The sequence below is a fragment of the Myotis myotis genome, unplaced genomic scaffold (genome assembly GCF_014108235.1).
Source record: "Myotis myotis isolate mMyoMyo1 unplaced genomic scaffold, mMyoMyo1.p scaffold_m19_p_6, whole genome shotgun sequence".
In the NCBI taxonomy this organism is placed as follows: Eukaryota; Metazoa; Chordata; class Mammalia; order Chiroptera; family Vespertilionidae; genus Myotis; species Myotis myotis.
The window spans coordinates 21048332-21068555 of NW_023416368.1; the positions used below are offsets into that span (position 1 = coordinate 21048332).

General features: G+C 56.4%; 1 protein-coding gene across 1 annotated transcript; it reads right to left on the minus strand.

The window, feature by feature from the left end:
* Positions 1-1463: 1463 nt before the first annotated feature.
* Positions 1464-20224, minus strand: SLC6A7 (solute carrier family 6 member 7). Its single transcript, XM_036315489.1, has 14 exons — positions 19860-20224; positions 15129-15312; positions 13125-13256; positions 12733-12967; positions 11111-11249; positions 9468-9602; positions 8480-8583; positions 8218-8342; positions 7535-7647; positions 6986-7117; positions 6422-6521; positions 6115-6215; positions 5385-5552; positions 1464-2934 (listed from the first exon to the last, which is right to left on the minus strand). Exons 1-14 carry the CDS (start codon positions 19890-19892, stop codon positions 2725-2727), a joined length of 1911 nt encoding a protein of 636 aa, XP_036171382.1. The 5' UTR covers positions 19893-20224; the 3' UTR covers positions 1464-2724.

The following is a 20224-nucleotide window of genomic DNA, read 5'->3' on the forward strand; positions in this document are numbered from 1 at the left end:
TGTTTAAAGATGGGAAATTTCTCATAAAACTTCAGACTTCCAACTTCCCTTTAAAAGCCTTGATATCTTACAACCTGGGCCCACACTTCTGAGGGTAACCTCTCTCTTAAGAGAGGCAGGCCTCCCTCACGTGCTCACACCTAGAGCCTTGCTCCCCTGGGCTCCCCGCCTGGCCCCGAAGGCACTGGGTTTCATCCCGTTAGGACCGTCCAGGATCCCTGGCTGAGCTTCCACTCCAGACAGGGCTGTGTTTCCTTTCAGGTGCCCACTATGCTGCATGGAGTCCCCTAGCTGCGGGTCCCTGGTCCCTAGTCAGCTCCCACTGAGGACTGGGAGGGGTGCAGCTGGGAGATGGTGCGGGCGGCAGAGGGAGGGAAGGGTAGTGCGGTAGGCCGGGCTGTCTGGGAGCAGCGGAAATGGGAAAAGCAGGACGGCCTGGAGGACTGGGCCAGGGAGGGCAGTCCAGGAACCACAGGCCCAGCACAGGGTAGTGAGCAGGGGGAAGGGAGGCAGGAGGAAGCGAGGCAGGGAGATGAGGCAGGGGGAGGTGAAGCTGGGAGTGGTCCAGACGCCTAGGGTGCTCCAATTGCAGACTCAGAATCCAGGGTGAAGCCTAGACTTCTAGGAGCTTCCGTTCCTGACTCCCAATATGCATCTGTGTAAGGAGTACAAGCAAGGCCGTGGCAGCCGAGAGTCTGTCTGAGAGCTGGTGGGGAGGGCCTGGGACAGGCACCGGGACAGGGTCGCTCTCAGGGCTGACGCCAGGGGCTCTGTCAGCAAGGCCGGAGCCTACCCCCTGGGTGTGGGGAGAAGCCCGCTGAATTGTGAAGTCCACTCTTACATCCTCTGCAAATTAGCAAACCCATCTCTCTCCCCCACCTAAAGCCCCAAACAAAGAGGAGTGGGAGGGGGGCCTGGCCCTTTGTTAGGGGAAATTTATTAATATCCGAAACATGCAGCATGCAAGCCCTTCCTGTCCACCCCAATCAAAGTCTTTGAGAACACCTGGGCCTCGCATTTGAAAGGCTTTGGGCTCTTTTATATGGCAGGTCCCGCCAGGGGTGGGGGGTGGGGGGGAGCCAGGACATTCTTCCAGCCTGGGAAACTCTTGGCTCCTTCTGACCCTGGTCTCCCAGCTCCAGCTTCCTCTGCCGGGAAGGCAGAGCAGCTGGAGGGAGAGGGCATGCAGCAGGCCCTGGTTCGGCCCCAGCTCTGCCGGCCTCAGCTGAGTAACCCTGACCGGGGGCTGGGCTTGTTCGTGTGTATAATGGGGAGCCAAGTGGTCTTTCGGGGCTTTCCTCACCTTTTTCATCATCCTTCGTCAGCCCCACCCACCCACCACTGCCATAGAGAAACTGTGTGTCAGGAGAGAAGCCAGGAGAGCCAGGGCAGGAGGCAGCTGGGCGTCCGTCTCCTCATCTGAGCAATGGAGCTGGAAGGCCTGTGCTGCCCACCTCCTGGCTCTGCAATAAGGAGGCAGGGTAAGGAGGGTGACCTCATTGGGTTTTATTAACAAGTAACCAACAGAACACAGATGGGTCGGGGAGACACCGGGAGAGAGACGGGCGCGGAGGCTGGTGTAGCTGCACGTGGGGGCCGTGCCCCGCTGGTGGGGAGCTCGCCGTGTGCAGACCTGCTCAGGCGTTTTCACCCCCCACCCTCCTCTCTCAGGGAAGGAGGGACCCAGGGCAGCCCCTCCGTGCCTGGGGATTGAAGATACCAAGGCTTCTGGCCCCAGGCCTGGGGTGTCAGCTGCCTTCTGCTATCTCCACCCTCATGCTCGGGTGACCTCCATCACCCTTGCCTGTGGCCACCAGCCCCTCTTGCCTGTCCTCCACAGGCCTCTCACCTCCACCCCGTCCCCTCTAACCACTCTGCACACTGACCCAGAACAACATTCTTTCTAAAGCACACACAGATCGTGCCAATCCCATGCCCACCCCGTATCCCCTCCCCAATATTCCTCATCCTTACTTAGACCTTGTTGTTACCTAGTACCTTCTTCTCCCACCACTCTTCCTGCTCCTCAGCTCTTGACGTCCTCTTGGACCCAGGGCAGGAGGAAGAGGCTACAGGCTGATCTCTACTTCGGCAGGGTCAGCCCCTTGCCCAGAGGCCTTCCCCACCCTGCCTTCCTCTTCCTCTCTTTCCAACTTGCCCACCCTCCAGGAAACCTGACCTGCACACACGAACCAGGAAGGATCTTTCTCCTACTCGACTTGTTAACCCTCAATGCCCGGGGCCCGATGGGCCTCCAGACACTCTGAGTGTCTACCTGCTCAAGGTTCTGGCTGTGTGGAAGGCTTGGGGGCAGGCTCCCTGAGAAAAGGGAGGGGCCTGTGCCCTGGACACAGATGAGAGGGTAGTGCCAGCTGCCACAAGAGAAAGGGAGCTGGCTGGTCGGGAGGCCTGGAGTTCAGTCCCCTCTGCCATGAGACCTCAGGCAAGTCCTCCTCCCTGGCCTTGGTTTATCCATCTGTGAAGTGAGGGCTGAGCTAGATCATTCTCAGCTTGGAGTGTGTGTGTGTGTGTGTGTGTGTGTGTGTGTGTGTGTGTGTAGGGGGTAGATGGAGGTTTCAGGGGAGGCAGAGACCACAAAGAAGGACTTGCATTGAGGACTGGCAACACCATGGCAACCTCCCACAGCCTCAGGCCTCCCAGAACCCCAGAGGTCGCGGCTGCCTTTGCACTGGGGCAGGACCTCCTGTCCACCTGCTTCCTGCCTCACATGATAGATTCCTCCTCCTCGGCAATCTCTCGGTCCACCTCGATGGCGGTGTTCTCGAAGCTGGTGATGCCCCCGTACTTGCGCATGTGCACCATCAGCGGCTTGGGCGACTGGCTACCTGGCAGCGTGGCCACGTACATGCCTGTCCGGTTCTCCTCCAACGACGGGCCCCAGTCCATGGCCGGCCGGCTGGCCTGCTGGAGCCTCTGCAGCGGACCAAAGACAGCGGTGGGAACAGCCCGAGCTCAAGCAGTGCGTCCTGGGGCCCAGCACCCGGCACCCGGCACCCAGCACCCAGCAAAGACCTTCCACATCCCCTGGGTTAGTCCTTGCAACAGCCCGGGGGTGGGGGAACTGTTACCCGCCCTGGGGACTGAGTCACATGCCTGGATGAGACTCGTGCGCTGCCTGCCACTTTCAGGCTGGGTGGCCTTTGGGCACAGAATGTAAGCTGTTTCCTCGTAACTGGGACTCAGGATGCCGGTTAGGGTTGCTGTGCAGGGTAAGGCCCAGGAAACGGTGGCTCTGGTTATGGCTGTGTGGCAGCCAATACAGGAGCCCATTCTGGGTCCCTTTCCCTAAAATGCTCCGACCTAAGGAGCTGGCAGCTTTGGGGAAAGAGCCGTGGACTTGGAGAACTGAGGCAGGAATTAGCTCTGACCTTCCACTCGGCCTCATTCCGACTCTGGTGTCCGACCTTTCCCTCTCTGAGGCCCCATTTCCATAGAAGGAGGAAGCTGACTACAGGGATGAGTAAGCCTGGACATTCTAGGTTCCTTCTTCCTCAAACCACATTTCGGAAGCCCACTGCCCTGCCAGGAAAAAGGGCCCCAGACTCTCCAAGACGGAAAGACAGCCGACAGTAAGTGGAGCCCAGGGGATTCAGGTCAGGGGCTAGAATGTACACCATGCCCTCAGCCCAGGGCCTAGCACGGCTCTGCACTCAAACATGGCGACACTTATTAAAATCTAGGAAGAGCATGTCACCCCGCTGCTCAGAAACCTGCCAATGGCTTGGCACCTCACTTGGAATGAAATCCTAAGTGCTCGTCACGGCCTCCGTGTCCTGGCCCCTGTCTTCCTCCCTGACTTCCTCCTGCCACTCTCCCTCTACCCTCTCTGGTCCAGTCACACTGACCTCCTTGCCCCTCCTGCCTCTGGCCTCTGCACTAATGGTTTTTCTGCCTGGAACGATCTCCCCTTATCTTCCATCCCGATCACCTTGTCAAGTTAGGCAGGTGTCTGTCAGGGCCAGAAGCCCTGGTCTTTGAAGGCCTCACTCTGGAGCTGGACAATGACTCTTCTGCTGCCCCACCCCCACCCCCCAACGACATGCCTCTCCAACCGGCTGTGGGCAGCTGGGGCAGCAGAGCAAGGCTTGGGAACCATAACCTTCCAGGGGGACTGGAGCCCTTCACCTGAGCAACCCCTCTTCCTCCTTCCCTTTACAGACACCCTGGCTCTCAAGCAAGGAGACGCATTTTCTGTAGTAGCACAAGTGGGGCTCCTGAGGTTCAGAGAAGGCAAGGGGTTTGCTTCCAGTCACACAGCAGCTGGAGGCAGAGCAGTGGCTGGACTCCAGGACCCCTGTGGTCTGGGCAGAGCGGCCACAACCCCCTTCTGCCAGGAAAGGGCTCTGAGCCCCCTGAGGGACAGCTGAAGGGCAGTGCAGCTGTTTGGGGAGTGGGGAGTAGTGTGCTGGTAAGCAGGCTGGGGAGGAGGGTGAGGGTACAGAAGGCCTGATGTGTAGTCAAGTTCAGTGGTGCAAATATTCCCACCAGTGTCCTCAAGCTATCAATGCTTTGACAAGTGGCTAACGACATTCCCGAATATTTCACAATTGGCTCTCATGAGGCAGTACTAGCTGGACCCACACATCTCTGATGGGGTGCGGGGGTAGGAGGTGGGGTTCCCAGGCTCTCTCTGCTGGCCTGCAGGCTCATTCAGCTCTGCTCTCTATGACAGCCTCTTGCCACCAGAGGACTCTGCGCCCATGGCCTCAGCGGTGAAGGGCTCAGTATAAAGAGGGCACCCTGAGGCTCAGAGGGGGGTGGGATCTCTCCGTGACCACACAGCATCACAGCAAGCCCATGCGCCCACAAAGGGTCACTACCCCCCTCTTCTGCAGTTTGCAGATCCCCGTGGGTCTCTCCACAAAGCCCTGGCCATGAGGAGGGCTCACGCCATCCTCCCTTTCCCAGGAGCCCCACAGCAGGGCTCCTGGACACAGGAGGAGGGAGACAGCCCCCCTCTGGGGTCCCTCAGTGTTGCCTTCTGCCCCTGAGTCCCTTAGGGAAGCTCTGGGCTGGCGACCAGAGTTCACGTCCTGACCCTGCCTGACTCACTGTGGGGTAAGTCCCTTGTCCTCTCCCCAAGACAAGCAGTCGTTGGCTGACATTGGTGGTCTTAGGATTGTGGCCCCCTGAGTCCCTGTGTGATATGAGGGGCCGCAGGGCAGGCCTGCAAGCCTACCTCCACCCAAACAGGTTTGAGCTGATTCAGAGCTCAGGGTACTGGTTAGAAAAACTGCTCTTAAAAGAACCCTGCAAAGCCCTGGGGCAGGTATTGGTACAAATCTTTTCTGTTTTAGCAGGTGATCCAGGGCCAGGCCACAGGCCGAGGAGGCTGAGGGCAGGCAAGGTGGCGGCCGACTCACCTCCCAGAGCGAGCCCTCCTCTCGAAGCACAGCCACCAGCATGCCGGCTGGGATCAGGAGGCAGGACAGCAGGCCCATCAGGATGCCCAGCAGCTCCGCCCAGGCTGGGAAGCGGTAGCTGCCGTACTCAGAGGGCTGGTACTTGACGATGCTATACACCAGCAGGGCCTGCAGGGAGGGGGCTCCCAGCATCACAGTGCGCCTTCTGGCCCCAGGGCTTAGAATAGCCCGGGTCTCAGCTACCTTAAGGCCGGAGAAAGCCCAGCCCAGGGCCATCCCAAAGCCTGAGACCGCCCAGCCGAGACACCCAGTGTCTGAGATAGCCCAGTCCTACGTGGTGCCAGAACCTGCGATGGTCCATCTTTGTTTTGGAGCCTGAGCTAGCCCTGCTCAAGCTCACCGATGCCCAGGCCTGAGACAGCCCAGCTCTGAAGAACCCCAATTGCTGAGATGGTCTATCTCTGACCTGCTCCCACCCCATGGCTGAGAAAGGAGAGCCTCAAGGCCCAGCCTAAGACCCAGAGGCCTGAGAAAGCCGCATTCATTTTGCCAACCAAACTGAGGACTAGGCCCAGCACAGACACAAAGGCTGGGGGCATCTTGGGGGAGGAGAGTAGACCCGATCCTGGTGCCCAGCCCACCCCCTCAGCCCTACCAGACTGAATGCCCAGAGGGGCCCTGCTTTCAGCCCTGGGCCCCAGCCAGCAGCCCTCCCACCCACCCCAATTACCAAGAGGGTGGCCGGGGTCAGGAACAGCCAGCAGGCCCTGAAGTAGAGGCCCGGCTTGAAGCCCAGCATCATATGGATGTCCCGGCAGAACCTCTGGATGCCTGCACCGGGAGGAGAGGAGCATGGCCCCACCCACAGGTCCCTCCCACAGGTCCCTCCCAGAGGCCCCACAAGTGCCAGCAGCCCCTCCTCCACCCCAGTGGCCCCCACCCAAAACATGGGCACTTGGGAACAGGCACCCAATTGCTGGGGGACTCCCCTCTCCCACAGGGGGAGCCTCAACTCCACCTCTCCCGGCCCCTCTCACCATATACCCGGGTGACAGCGAGGCATGTGGTGATCACCACCACCATGAGCCCGAAGCTGGCGCTGTAATCGTCTAGAAGGACCAGCCAGTACATGCCCCCCTGGAATACAAGTCACAGCTCTGGGGTCCCCCCTCACCACGGCCAGGCTCCCTGCTGCAGCCCCTTCTCTAGGCAGGAAGCAGCCAGGCCGGCGGGGAGAGCCAGCTGATGTCAGCACACCCCCTGTCCACCCGCCACGCCCTATTTGAGTCTGGCAGCAGCCTTAGGTGCAGGCCCCCCATTTAACCGATGGGAAAACAGACTCAGGGAGGTGAAGCCACTTGTCCTGAGCTCACTCAGCAAGTGCAGGATTGAGGCTTGAACCAGGTCTTTCAGACTCCAAAGCCACGACCCTGCATCATAGGCCAAGGTGCCCCTTGGGAGAGAGGGTCTGAGGTGGTCTAGGCTCCTCCCAAAGAGGTCAAGAAAGTGGGTGGTTCAGGGAGTGCACAGCCTGGCCACAGACACTGCCAGAGTGTCCTCCCAGCCTCTCCCACCAGCCACCTGTCCCCAAAGCCACTCACGTCAGTGGTGAGGACCAGCCCCATCAGGTACATGGCCACGCAGATGAGCCCTGAGAACACCACCTTCTTGGGTCGCAGGTAGTAGGGGAACTCATCCGTCACAGCTGTCACAATGGTCTCCAGAAAGGCAAACTGCGGGGAAGGAGGGGGGTTTCTGAGTTCTGTCTCCGCCACACACATACACTCACACAGACACGGACACACACCACACAGACACACACATATATCACACTCCAGACACATTACACATAGACACACAAACAGACACAATACACAGACACACACACACACACACATCACACACATCACAGACACACACATATATCACACTCCAGACACATTACACATAGACACACAGACAGACACAATACACAGACACACACAAACATCACACGCATCACAGACACACACAGAGACACAGACACACATATCACACCCACAGACATCACAGACACACCCAGATCACACACACAGTCACACATCTCACGCACACACAGATACACACAGCGCACGTGCCCTGAGGCACCTAGTGGTATGGACAAGGCTCACCTGACTGTCCAAACCGAGAGTCAGCAGCATGAAGAAGAAGAGAAAGGACCAGAAGGGCGACAGAGGCAGCATGGTCATGGCCTGTGGGTAGACGACAAAGGCCAGGCCGGGGCCTGGGCCAAGGGCACACGGGGTCAGCAGCCTGGGGCACGTGGCAGGCCCCACATCCATACTCACACACTCATGGTCGCTTACACCCACCTGAGCAAACCCAAAGATGTCCACTAACTGCACACTTCTGATACTCTATTAACTCCTAGGACACATGCCAGCACATTGTCAGTGCTCAGTAAACGTAAGTTGATAGAATAAATGAATTAGTAATGAATAATGAATAAATTAGTAATACCTCCTTTGAATACACTTATGTACACAACCATTTGCACAAACATTCCCACTAACACTCATTTGGACAAGCAAGGAGAGTTACTAATGTGACAAATATAAGACAGTCTCATACAGAAGTTCCTATATCTCCGGACACAGGTTAATGCACACTCACTTGCACATGGCTACCCAGAGACCAGCCGAGACACATTCATCTCTGTGCACATGCATGCATGTGCGTACACACACTCCACACGCCCATCCACATCCTTGCTGGTCCACACACAGGTTCACTTTCCAGCCCCAGCTGTGCCCAACACACACCCTTGCCTACCAGGGCCGGGCAGCCTACCCACCTGCTTTGGCAACTTGGTCCACAGGCACATCCAGCTCCTGAGACATGTAGCCCAGCACGGAGAAGATGGCGAAGCCGGCCAGGATGCTGGTGATGGCGTTGCCCAGAGTGACGATGAAGGTGTCTCTGCCAGGAGAAGTCCAGGCGCAGGCCGGGTGAACCTCGCCCGGAGAAGTCCTCCCTGGCCCCCCCGCTCCCCACCCCCCCGTCCCCCCGCCCCCTCCTCCCAGCTGCGGCCCTGGGGTCCAGGAGGCTGCACTGACCGATAGATGTTCTGGTGAAATGTGTTATAGGAGGCAAAGGTGAGGAGACCCCCGAAGCCCACACCCAGAGAGTAGAAGATCTGAAGGGCAGCTTCGATCCACACCTGTGGCAAGAAGGATGCAGACGGAGCACAAGGAGAAGCAGCTGGCACACCGTGGTGTCAGAGGGCCAGGGAAACAGGAGGAAGGAGGTGGGGAGAGAGCCAGCCAATAGGTCCAGGGATGGCGTGGGGAAGGGCCTGGCCCACAAGTGACTTGGGCTGGGAGCAAACCCAGCTCCAACACTCACACTGTGCCTCTCAGGGCCCCAGTTTCCCCATCCAGGATCTAGAAGGCAACCTCTAAGTTTGGCCTCGTTCTGAAGGAAGTAGTTCTTCATGTAAGATTTTCAGGAAAGTCATGTGGACAACAAGCCCATGTAACCCTTAAACTTCCTTCCTGGAGCCAGAGGGACCTGGGTTTGGACTCCAGCTCTACCACTCTCTGGCTGTATCGCGTGGGAAAGCCACATCACCTCTCTGGGCCTCAGGTCCCTCTGCAATAAGGTAATGGGAGTAGGGTGGTGATGAGGATTAAATGACTACATATATGCAAAGTGCTGAGAGCGTGGTTAGGCACAGTCAGTTGTCAATAAATAAGAAATGATAGCCATCAGTAACATTGTTGTGACTAATATTACAAAATGCCCTCCGTGGGGTTTGGAATCAAACAGATCGAGGTTAGAATCCCAGCTTTGCCACTCCCTATGTAACCGTAAGCTGATCACTGACTCTTTCAGGCCTGTTTTTTTCATCTGTGAAATGGGAGAATAATGTCTACTTCATAGAATTGTCGAGAACAATAAATGAAGAAGACAGGACTGAGCACAGTGCCTGGTACTGGAGGCTGACCGCGTGAGGGATTCCCACCCCCTGCCCAGGGATCCCTATTTCCACTTCCCAGGTCAGGCCTGCCCCCTCCCTCCGCACCCTAGTCCCGATGGCCTCACCTTGGAAGACAACAGGTAGTGGAACTGGGGGGTGAGATAGAACTGGATGCCCTGCCAGGCCCCTGGGAGAGTGACTCCACGGATCAGCAGCATGACCAGAATGAGGTAGGGGAACGTGGCCGTGAAATACACCACCTGAGAGGCGTTAAGTGGGAATGGAATGCAGGGTGACTTCCTCTGCCCTGCTCCTCTTCTAGAAAGCCCCACCTTAATCCCAAGGTGGGAAACAGCCATCAACCTATGATGCTTCTTTTCCTCTCCCTCTCTCCCTCCTTCCCTCCCTCTTTACCCCTCTCCCTTCCTCCCTCTCTCCTCACACCGATACCATCAGCAAAGTCCTGTCACTGCTTCCCAAGGCTGCCCAAATCCATCCACCCCCTCCAGGTCTACTGTGGCCCAGTCCAGGCCACCATCACCCCTCCCCTGAAGGTCAGAAGAGCCTCCTGCCCCACATGTCCCCTCCCCCCGGCAAACCCATCCCAGCCAGCATGATCATCAGCTGGACATTCCCAGACTCCCCGCTGCCCTGCCTCCGCCCTCAGCAGACACCATTGAGTCCCAGGCTCCCCGCTGTGTTGGCTTGCACCCGATGACCTCTCCTCTCTTTCTAAAGGCTTCCTTCTCTGGCTTCCTAGTGTTTCTTTTAATGGTTCTCTTCCAAATGGACATCACTTCTGAGTACTTTGCAGAGGGACCAGTTCTGATTTATAAATGATTAAGTAAACCGTTCAGGTTTCCAAGTCCTTCCAAACTGCTTTACGGCCTTCTCGCCCTTCATCACCTAAAGTGGACACCTGTGGCTTAGTCTGACCAGCATCTCATTGACCTTCTTCAGAGAACAGCCCCCGACTCTCCCCAGCTGGGGCTGACTCCATTCCTGGCTCCTGGGGTGGGCCCAGCACGCCCCCCTCCTGGCCACAGTGGCTGGTTCAGGGATGGGTATGGCGACCCAGCTTACCCAGTAAGACTCACGTCTAGGATTCTGCAAACTGGGGAAGGGAGAACCCTTCCCTAAGCATGTAAAGTGTAGCCCAGAGCTTCTGGGCGACCGCATACGGAATGAAGCCCGAGAAGACTGCTGAGAGACGGGAGAACCAGTCCTGATAACACTAATTGAACCCCTAGACCTCTGTTCTGCCGAGGCCCATTGGCTATTTATAACATCATTTGTAGGCCACACAAAATTACCAACTTAAAATGAGCCTGCTCTGCTTGGTCAAACATTTCATTAACTCACCCCTAGTGCTTTGGCAGGGCCGGACCAAATAATTTCTCCAGCCTTATGGGGCCTGTGGGCGGGATGTTCCCTCCACTTGCCTCCTGGACCCAGTCAATCCAGCACACACTCTGGATTTTCCAATTGTGACAACTGGGTTCTGGCCACTTGCATCTCAAAGGGCTCTGATTCACAGCCACCCTCCGAGCTTCCAAGAAACACCTGCCTAGCCGCTTCAGAGTGCCAGCGCCGGTCAGGACACAAACCTGAATAACAAATAGGTCCTGCCCTCGGCAAGTTCCTAGCCCGTCCTTGCCTCCACATCTTCCCCAGCTCTGTGCCCTTTCCCTCTCCCTCACCTCTTAGGTTCAGTCCATGCCCTGCCTCCTCCCAGAAGCCCTCACCCCTCCCGGCCCTCGGGCCTCACCTTGCCTGAGGACTTCACACCCTTGAGGATACAGAGGAACACGATGACCCAGGCGAGCAGCAGGCAGAGGCAGAGGTTCCAGCGGATCCCCCCGGGGCTGCCGATGCCCTGGCTGCCTTGGATGTGGAGAACGTAGCGGCTGTGGGAGACGAAGGTCTGAGTGTCTGCTGGTCACGCTCCACTGACATGGAGGAAAGCCGTGGCCAGCCTGCGAGGCGATCCTGGCTAGCGTCCACTTGATTTGGTCTGTCCCCAGACCAGCTCTGCACCTGGAGGCTGCCTCTACAGGCCACATCGCCCAGGCTGCCATCCCCTTTGATTGCCATTTGGATTTGGTGAGGGGAGGCAACAGTAGGAGACTGGAGGGTGGGAGGAGTGAGGGGTTGGGGTACTTGCACACACACGTGTGCACATGCTTACGCACGCACGTACACATGCATGAGAAGGCCGGGCTGTGACTGCCTTCTTCCATAGCAAGCTTTGGTGGGCAGCCTTTCCTCCAAGGCTCCCAATCTCTCTGGCTCCAGTTCACTGGGTCCCCCCTCTTGCTCCTTGGCTCAGGGGTGTTACAGCCGGCCCCCTTGCTAGTTCCTGGTGCCTCACTATTCTGTGTGGATTCCCTCACACTGTCACCTCCCTCCACTGAACTCCCTTTGCTAACGTCTTGGGAGAGTGCTGTCTGCTTTCTGCCTGCACCCCTCCCAATGCTTCCATGGAGACCCCAGCAGCTGCTGGACCCCCATGTCGCATTCTTTGGCTTTAAGCTGCAGACTGAAGCTTCGCCTTTCCCACTGACCAGACATACTCCTCAGCAGGTGCACACACTCTGGGTGGACTTTACACGGACAAACGGGGAACCGCATAATACATGTAGGTTGGAGACCAAAATATTTCCAGACATGGGGTCCATCTGGGGGCAGATTCCTAAGAGCAGCCCTCGGCAGATGAAGGGTTGGGGGTACCTGGTCTGTGTCCTCTGGTCAGCCAATGGGTGACATCCTATGGAGGAGGGACTATGTTCATCCCCTTTTACAGAGGCAGAAACTAAGGCTCCAAAAGGTTACTATTACTGTTAGTACCTTCATCATTGTCAGTATGATCAGCTAGCATTTATTGAGCACTTGCTATCCACCAGACTGGATGGCAAAATTTATATGCCCTCTTTCCTTTACTCCTCATGGCAACCCTCTGAAATACTATTACACCCACTTAAAGATACAGTATCAGGCCATAGCTGGTTTTTCTCAGTGGATAGAGTGTTGGCCTGTGGACTGAAGGGTCCTGGGTTCGATTCCAGTCAAGGGCACATGCCTGAATTGCGGGCTTGATCCCCAGTAGGGAGCGTGCAGGAGGCAGCCAATCAATGATTCTCTCTCATCATTGATGTTTCTATCTCTCCCTCTCCCTTCCTCTCTGAAATCAATATATATATATATATATAAAAGATAAAGCATCACAAGCCAAATAAGTTGTTTAAGGTCACATAGCCGGTCAGGTGAATATCTAAGATTAGAACCTAGAGTCCACCTAATACTAGCATCTGAAGTGAACACTGGGCCCCTTGGGGACTCAGGCTCATTCCTGCCCTCCCCCAACCCCCCAGGGCATGGGCCCTCCCAGACCTCCAGTACTCCTCGCTGGGGCTGACGGTGCTGGTGAGGTTGAGGGGCAGGGCCCCGTTGCCATCCTTGGAGCCTCTGTGCTCAAGGCAGAGGTCTGTGTTCCACCAGTTGCCGCAGTGCTCCCAGGGCAGGTCGCTGGTGAGGGAGGCGAAGAGGTAGAAGAGGACGTAGGCGATGATCATATTGTAGTAGATGGCCACCAGGCCCACAATGAGCAGCATGGCCGCGCCGGCACCTGGCGTGGCGACAGGGGCTGCCCTTAGGCCATGCCCTCCTTGGGGCCGGCTGTGTTTCCTCCGGGAAGCCCTCCCTTTCTGGAGGTTAAAGAGTAAGGGGGCAATCACCTGGCCTCCCTCAGGCCCAGACCACTCCGGGGACCCCTGAGGCCTCACCTTTGAAAAGGGGGCTGATTTTCCAGACGGCCAGGGGTCCCAGGCTGGAGAACTGGCCCAGAGAAAGCTCAAGGAAGAAGAGAGGGATGCCGCAGATGGCCAGCATGAGGAAGTAGGGCACGAGGAAGGCACCTGTGGGGAGGGGTGGGGGCAGGTCGCAGGGGGTCAGCTCCCCCAAAGCACAGCTCTAGCCCTGCCCCACCCCTGACCAGTGGACACCACCTGTGACCTGAGGGAACACTTCTCCTGTGGCTTGGGGCTGTCTTCTTTTCTACCATCAATCACTGAGAGCCAAGGGTTGGACAGAGATTCACTCACCTCTATAGCCCCAGTGCCTAAAGGCTGGGCTCAGAGCAGACACTGAATGAACAAATACATGAATAAACGAGTGAATTCCCTGCTGAAGAAAGGGCAAACTCCTCAGTGCCGAAATCAAGCCTCCCATTTACCTGTCCCCACACCCCAACCCCCACTTTGCCACCTCAGATGCTCGTGGCTGCCACCTGTGGTCCCATGTGCCCAACATCTCTCCCCCCTTTCTTCACATATTGGCAGCCAACTCCTTAGAGAACTTCCCACCACCATATGGCTCTGGAGGGGCTGCCAGTGACAGCAGCCAACCCCTGCCCACCTCCTCATGGGCACATATCCCAAGCCAGGCCAATTAGAGACCTTCTCTGCAATTCTATATAGATTCATTCGGATGGCAGTTCTGAGGAGGAAGTCATTCCAGAGTTGTCTCTGGCCACCCAACTGCAAGGAAGAAGCCTGTCCCGGGAGAAAAGGAGGCCAGCATACAGAGGGGAAAAGAGTCGGAACCGGGGGATGGGGTGGGGGGAGGGAAGGTGCAGAGAGAACTGTGGATACTGTGAAGTTCCTGGAGCTTCAGAGCCCAGCTCCAGACCTCTTCCCAGTCATATCATTCATCTGTCATTGCTTCGTGTAGGTTTATTTGGATTTCTGTCGCCCTGACAATGTGAGCTTCTTTAATGGGTTTGGTAGAGATGGGAGGAGATATGGATTGCTGGTGGGCGTGCACTGGCTCTGCGGAAGATAGTTCTGGGTGGGATGTTGGGTCGGCCACTGTGGGACCCTGGGCAAGGAACTGGCCTCTCCAAGCCCAGGCGTCCTCGTCAGGACAAAGGTGCCCACCCAGGAGGGCTGTCATCAGGGTTAGATGAGACAGGCATGGAGAGCATCCGCCCTGGGGCTGGCAGATTGTGAGTGCTCAACCCCAGCTATTGTAATAAGACTAAGAACAGGCCGAACCGGTTTGGCTCAATGGATAGAGCGTCGGCCTACGGACTGAAGGGTCCCAGGTTCGATTCCGGTCAAGGGCATGTACCTTGGTTGCGGGCACATCCCCTGTAAGGGGTGTGCAGGAGGCAGCTGATTGATTTCTCTCATTGATGTTTCTAACTCTCTATCCCTCTCCCTTCTTCTCGGTAAAAAATCAATAAAATATATTTTAAAAAAAAAGACTAAGAACAGTCACTTGATGGAGAAGAAAGGACAACAGATAATTTGTTTAAGATGGCAGAGACTCTGTGTTCACAGTCAGAATGGAAGGAACCAGGAGAGGAAGAGAGATAGAGGATTCACGAGCAGGAATTATTGATAGGGTAAGGTTCTGGAGGAGGTGTGGCGGTGGTGTGGTGAGAATATTGAGAGTGCAGTGACCACTGACAGGCAGATTCAGCTCTTCCTCATGAAGTAGAGGCAGCCCTCTGCCCATCACTCAGGGCCCAGGAAATGCCAAGGCTTAGGGCTTACTGTGTCATACCCATGCTGGGGTCGAGAGAGAGGAAAGAGGGGCCTGGGTGATGAAAAGGAACAAGACAGACAACTCCCTCTTTCCAGTCCCAGGTTGCTATAAAACCACTTTCAACTAATTCTGCTCAGGGTCCAATAGGAGACGGTAGCTAAGGCCACTTCAAACCTCAGTCCACCCGGAGCCTTGACCCATCACTCGGCTGCTCCTCAGGCAGGAGCTCAGGCCCATACCTCCTCCGTTGGTGTAGGCTCTATAGGGGAAACGCCAGACGTTCCCCAGGCCCACACAGTAGCCAATGCAGGACAGCAGGAAGTCCAGTTTGCCTGTCCAGTTCCCCCGGTCTGCGGCAAAGTCCACATCCAGGTCTACGTCACCCTGGTCACTGGGGGTCATCAGCAGGTCTGGAGTGACGGGCTGCCAATAAGAGAAACCAAAAGGGTGAAAGAGAAAGGTGAGGCTAGGATGGATCTGTGACCACCAATACAAGAATATAGCCTTGAATAGGGCTGCAAGAAAGACATTCTATTGGTTCAGGTGATCAATTCCTCTCATCTGGGCTAACATGGCCCATAAGCAGGAGCTCCTCGAGGTTTTGGGTGACTGCAAACTTATGAGACCAGCAGGGTTTCTCAGGCACTAAGAAAGCCACCACAGTCTTCGCTTGGCTAACACAGCGGTCAAATCAAGGGATGGTCCTATTTTGAAGATGACAACAACGATGATAATGATGGTGAACTTACAACAATCACCATGCATTGAGCACTTACTATGATTATGCAATAAACATTTTACTCCCATTACTGGATTTCATTCTCAAAGCAACCCTGTGAGCTAAGTATTCACCTAAGCTCCATTTCAATGACGGGGAAAACTGAAGGTCAAAGGGGAGTCCTGCCATACCTGAGGTTTTTACAAGGCTGGGAGTGGGAGAGCTTCCTGAAGTTCAAGCCCATGTCTTCAGACACAGTGCTGAAGTTTAGCTACTCCATTCTGGGCACCATATTTTAGAAAGACACAGACAGTTTGGAGGGTGTCCAAAGGGCGGGTGGCCAGACTGGAGGTTGCTCAGGAAAAGCGGTTACTTGAGGACAAGAGGAAGGAATTGGGAAAGCTGAGCATAGAAAGGAGAGGGCTCAGAGGGACTCAAGCTCCCCTGAGGAAGGGAGTAGATTTATGCTCAAGGGGGCCTACAGAGGACTGTGAATTTTAGTTCACGAGCAGCAGGAAGTTGCTATTTAGGCACCAATCTGTCTCAGAAGTCATAATCTTCTTGTCACTGAAGGGCAGATGTATACAGAGGGAATGGAGGCCAGCTGTCCCTAAGGGCTCCCCTTGTGATTCAAGGAGGGCGGGGAAGTCCACCCGGCATTCTCCCTTCAGGCTGGGGCTAGGAGATGGATCAGCTGCTTGAAATCCTGGCTCCAAGGAATGTGAGTTAGCATGTCCATGGACTGCCTGGGCTTAGGGCCTGGAAGTAAGCTCAAAGATACCAGGATGGCCGCCTAAAATCCAGAGAGCAGTTTCCATATGTGACTCCAGGAATGGGTCAGGAGAAAGGGGGCAATCCTACCTTTCCTGCTTGCCTGTGAAAGTCTCACCTTATGGCAGAAAAGATGGAACTGCAAAGAAGGCCAATTGTGAAAGACATCCATGGTTCTCAGAGAGAAAGAACCCCCTGCTTCCCACTGAGGACTGGTTGTGGGGAAACAGTGATGCCACTGGACTGGGAGTCAGGAGACCACAATTCTAGTCCCAGGTCTGTGCCAATTCACTGTATGACTTTAGGAAAGGGTCTTCCAGTCCTCAGTTTCCCCATCTGGACACTGGGAGGATTAGATAGGCGAATGTTTCCAAAAACACATCCCTTGGTATTCCGTGGAAAAATGATTCTTGATTTCAAAGAACTTGGGAAAAGCTGAGTTAACACAGGCAAGACAGGTTTCTTTTCACAGGACTTGTCAAATAGGGACTGGAGTAGACAGTATTTCCCAATCCTATTTAAGAAAAGGGTTTCAAGGAGCTGGCCTGCCACGATATACTTGGGGAAATACAGGTCTAGACAATCTCTACCTAACAGTCTCTGGCTCTGATGTGTGAGGCAAGATTCTTCGCTGGATCATATCATATTCACACACGGGGGCTCAGGACGACCTACTAATCAGGGTTGTGTTTTCCCCTAAAATTGCCCTTCCTGCCACCAGACCAAGAAAGTGTCTACACACAAATCAGCTGGCGACAGAGGAGGCTTTGCTGGGGATTTGTCACATGAGCATTGCTGGGATGAAGGGTGCACGTGTCAGAGGACTGGATGTGTCCGGCTGTGGTGACAGGGTTGGTGCATTAGGCTCAGGTGGCAGAAATGGGGTAACAATGTTGGGTTGACTCTCAGTGATAGTGACGAGCATGGGGGTGATCCTGCCTGAGGAAGGGTAGTGGTGACCGGGACAGCCTGGCATGATTATGGGTGATGGTGACAATAATGAAGAACATGAACAGCTGCTTTTTAAGAAAATGGGCTCCCAGGGTTGAAATATATGCCTGGCGGTTCTTTAGCTGCGACCTCGGCTGGGGTTAGGGGGGCAGCAGCTCTCAGACCTATCTGAAAACTGCCCCTTCCCCCGGACGCCTTTCCCCTCAAGGCTCCCTCACCAGCTGGAACCACGCCCTCCTAGGTAAGCTCCAGGAGGGATGGGTAACGCCAGATGACACCGACGGATACTGAGTGGTGAGGCAGGCCTGTCACCCTGAGAGCCCCCCAGCCCCATCCCGGCCAGCTGGCAGGAAGGCCCGATAATGAGGTTCCTCTGATCCCTTCTGAGAAGCTGCTGCCCTTTCTATGTTCACAGAGCGGCCCGGCTCTCTGTTTCCATGGTGACAAGAGTTCCAAGAGCTGGATGCTGCCAGCTCTCAATCCCTCTCTTCCCCCAATCAGAGGGAAGCCTGCTTCTGCTCCAGGGGCAGGGAATGGGGTCCTCCATCGCTGGAGGAGCCCCCAACTCCACCATGGAGTGAATCCCAGGGGCTGGAACAGGGGATGGAACCAGTTGGGAGACAGAGGGAAGCAACCACATCAATGGGGCAGGACTGGAAGCTTAATGAGTCCGTTTACACTTCCACTGCGTGTGAGGCTCCCTCTCCAGATCACCCCCCCCCCCCAATTCCCCACCCAGAGTCAGAAGGAACACCCCTGAGTTTGGCAGGCCTACACCTCCTCTTTTAGGGACCAGCAGTATAGGTCACCGGCAGTGCCAGGGGCTGGGAGAGGTAGGACCGCCTACGCCAAGGTTCTCATACCTTGTTCAGGATGAGAGGCAATAGGAATCCTTAACCCACGTTCATCAGTGTGCAGATGAGTTTCAGGGAGGGGAAGGGATGAGCCCAAGGTCAAACAGCAAGTTAAGGGCAGAGCAAGACCAGGACCCAGATCCCTGACTCTCAGCTCAGTACTCATTTCTGAACATTGTTGCTCCTGGCATTTCCTGCCTCCCTGCCCCCTTCTCCTTCAGACCAAGGGAGGGGACCCTGCGGCTAGGTGGCCCCACCCCTGCTCTGCTGGTCCTAGGTTGCTTAGCCCACCTTCAGGAAAGCACTAAGCTACACCCCTCTCTGCCTTGGGTTCCTTGTCTATAAAATGGGGATAATAAGCCGTAGCTCCCAGAATTGCTGGGGGATTACAGGAGATACGGCTTCACAAAACATGGCTATTTACATAATGTGTGGTCCTAGGGCAATGAGGGGAGGGATTCTTGTGGGGAGGGGAGGGGAGGGAAGAGAAGAAGAGAATAGAAAATAGCCAGGCAGAACTCAAGACCCAAGAGACCCTCAAATGGCCCAAAGAAGTTACTCATGTCAGGAAGAAAAAGGACCCATTTATCAGTGGTCCCACGCTGCTGGCCAAGGGCAGAGAGCTTGTAAAATAGGGGAGACCCTTGGAGGAAGAGAGTGGTCAATAACACCGGCCCCGATGGGCAATTGTCTCGCATCTACTAGCACCTTCGACCAGGGTCCTGCTTTGGTGCTGACATGGGGGATGGGCAGGCAATGGTCTAGGTTAGAGAGCATGGACTTGCCCAAAGCCACCGGGTAAGGGGCATCTGCAGAAATAGTGCCCTGGAGTTCTGATGCCTTGGCTGGGACTGGTAGTTTTAAGCCCAAAGCCAGGAAACATGGCCAATACTCTCCCTCCCCAGGCCTGTGCCACTTGGCTGGGAGGTCTGATCCCATAGGACAAGGTGGGGAGGGGCTGAGGGCTGGGCCCAGGGCCCAGGGCCCAGGGCCCAGGAACACATAGATTTGGCTGCCTCTCTCATGCCAGCTCTCACCCCCATATCCCTTGGATCTCCACGTTCCTCACTCCTTGCCTTTGCCTCCTTCTGCCCTGCTGAGGGGCAGCATGGGGTCTTAGCAGGGACACTAAACTGCCTGGGGAAGGAAGGGAGCGGGAGGAAGCAGGTGGTGGGCCTGGCAGGCAGGAGCAGGGGCTGGATGGCACAGGCTGCTTCCGCTTAGAGTGCACAGGGGAGGACCAGGCCCAGGCCACTTCCCCGCCACCCCCACCCCTGAAATTAGTCAAGTTCAAGGCTGGTGCTCAGCAATTCCTCTCCACCTTCCGCCATCATCCCCCCTCCCCACCCCCTCCCCGGGGTAGGGCGATTGGAGAGGGGTGGGTGCCTGGCCCTAGCCACCCCTACTTCCTGCCTCCTGGGCTGCAGACACCTGTTCCAGGACCTGGCCCAATGAACCCCAGGCCTAAACACGCTACCTCCCGAACCTCAGCCGGGGGTGGGGTGGTATGGGGTGGCACAGGCCGTGACCCGTCCCTCCCTGCTATCCAACTCAGCCCGGCCTTCCCCGGAGCTCTGAACTGGGTCCTGGTGCCCCCCTGCCTTCCCCGGCCTCGCTGGGGGCGGGCCTCCGCACTCCCCTCTCAGGTGCGCCCCCAGCCCGCCCTCGTGCCCTACCTTTCGGAGTTGAGCTTCCTGGAGCTTCTTCATCTTGGAGGGCAGGTTGTTGGAGCTTCCCGGCTTGCCTTCCCTTCAGCGCAGAGAGCAGGGAGCGAGCGGGAGAACGGGAGATGCGCCGCCGGCCAGCGCCGCGCCTTTGCCCCGGCGGCTCCGTGCACCGGCTTTGGGGGCGCGAGCGCAGGCGCTGCCGTCTGTCGGCTGCGGGTGTGGGGCGCAGAGCGGAGCTGCGAACGCCAGTCTCTCTCTACGCAGGGCCGGAGGCTGGGGAGGGGTGCACGGCTGCGCCCGCGTAGACACCCAAATGGACAGACCGCGGAGGGGTAGGGATGGGGGGATGCGCGTCCCCTCGCGCAGAGCTAGGA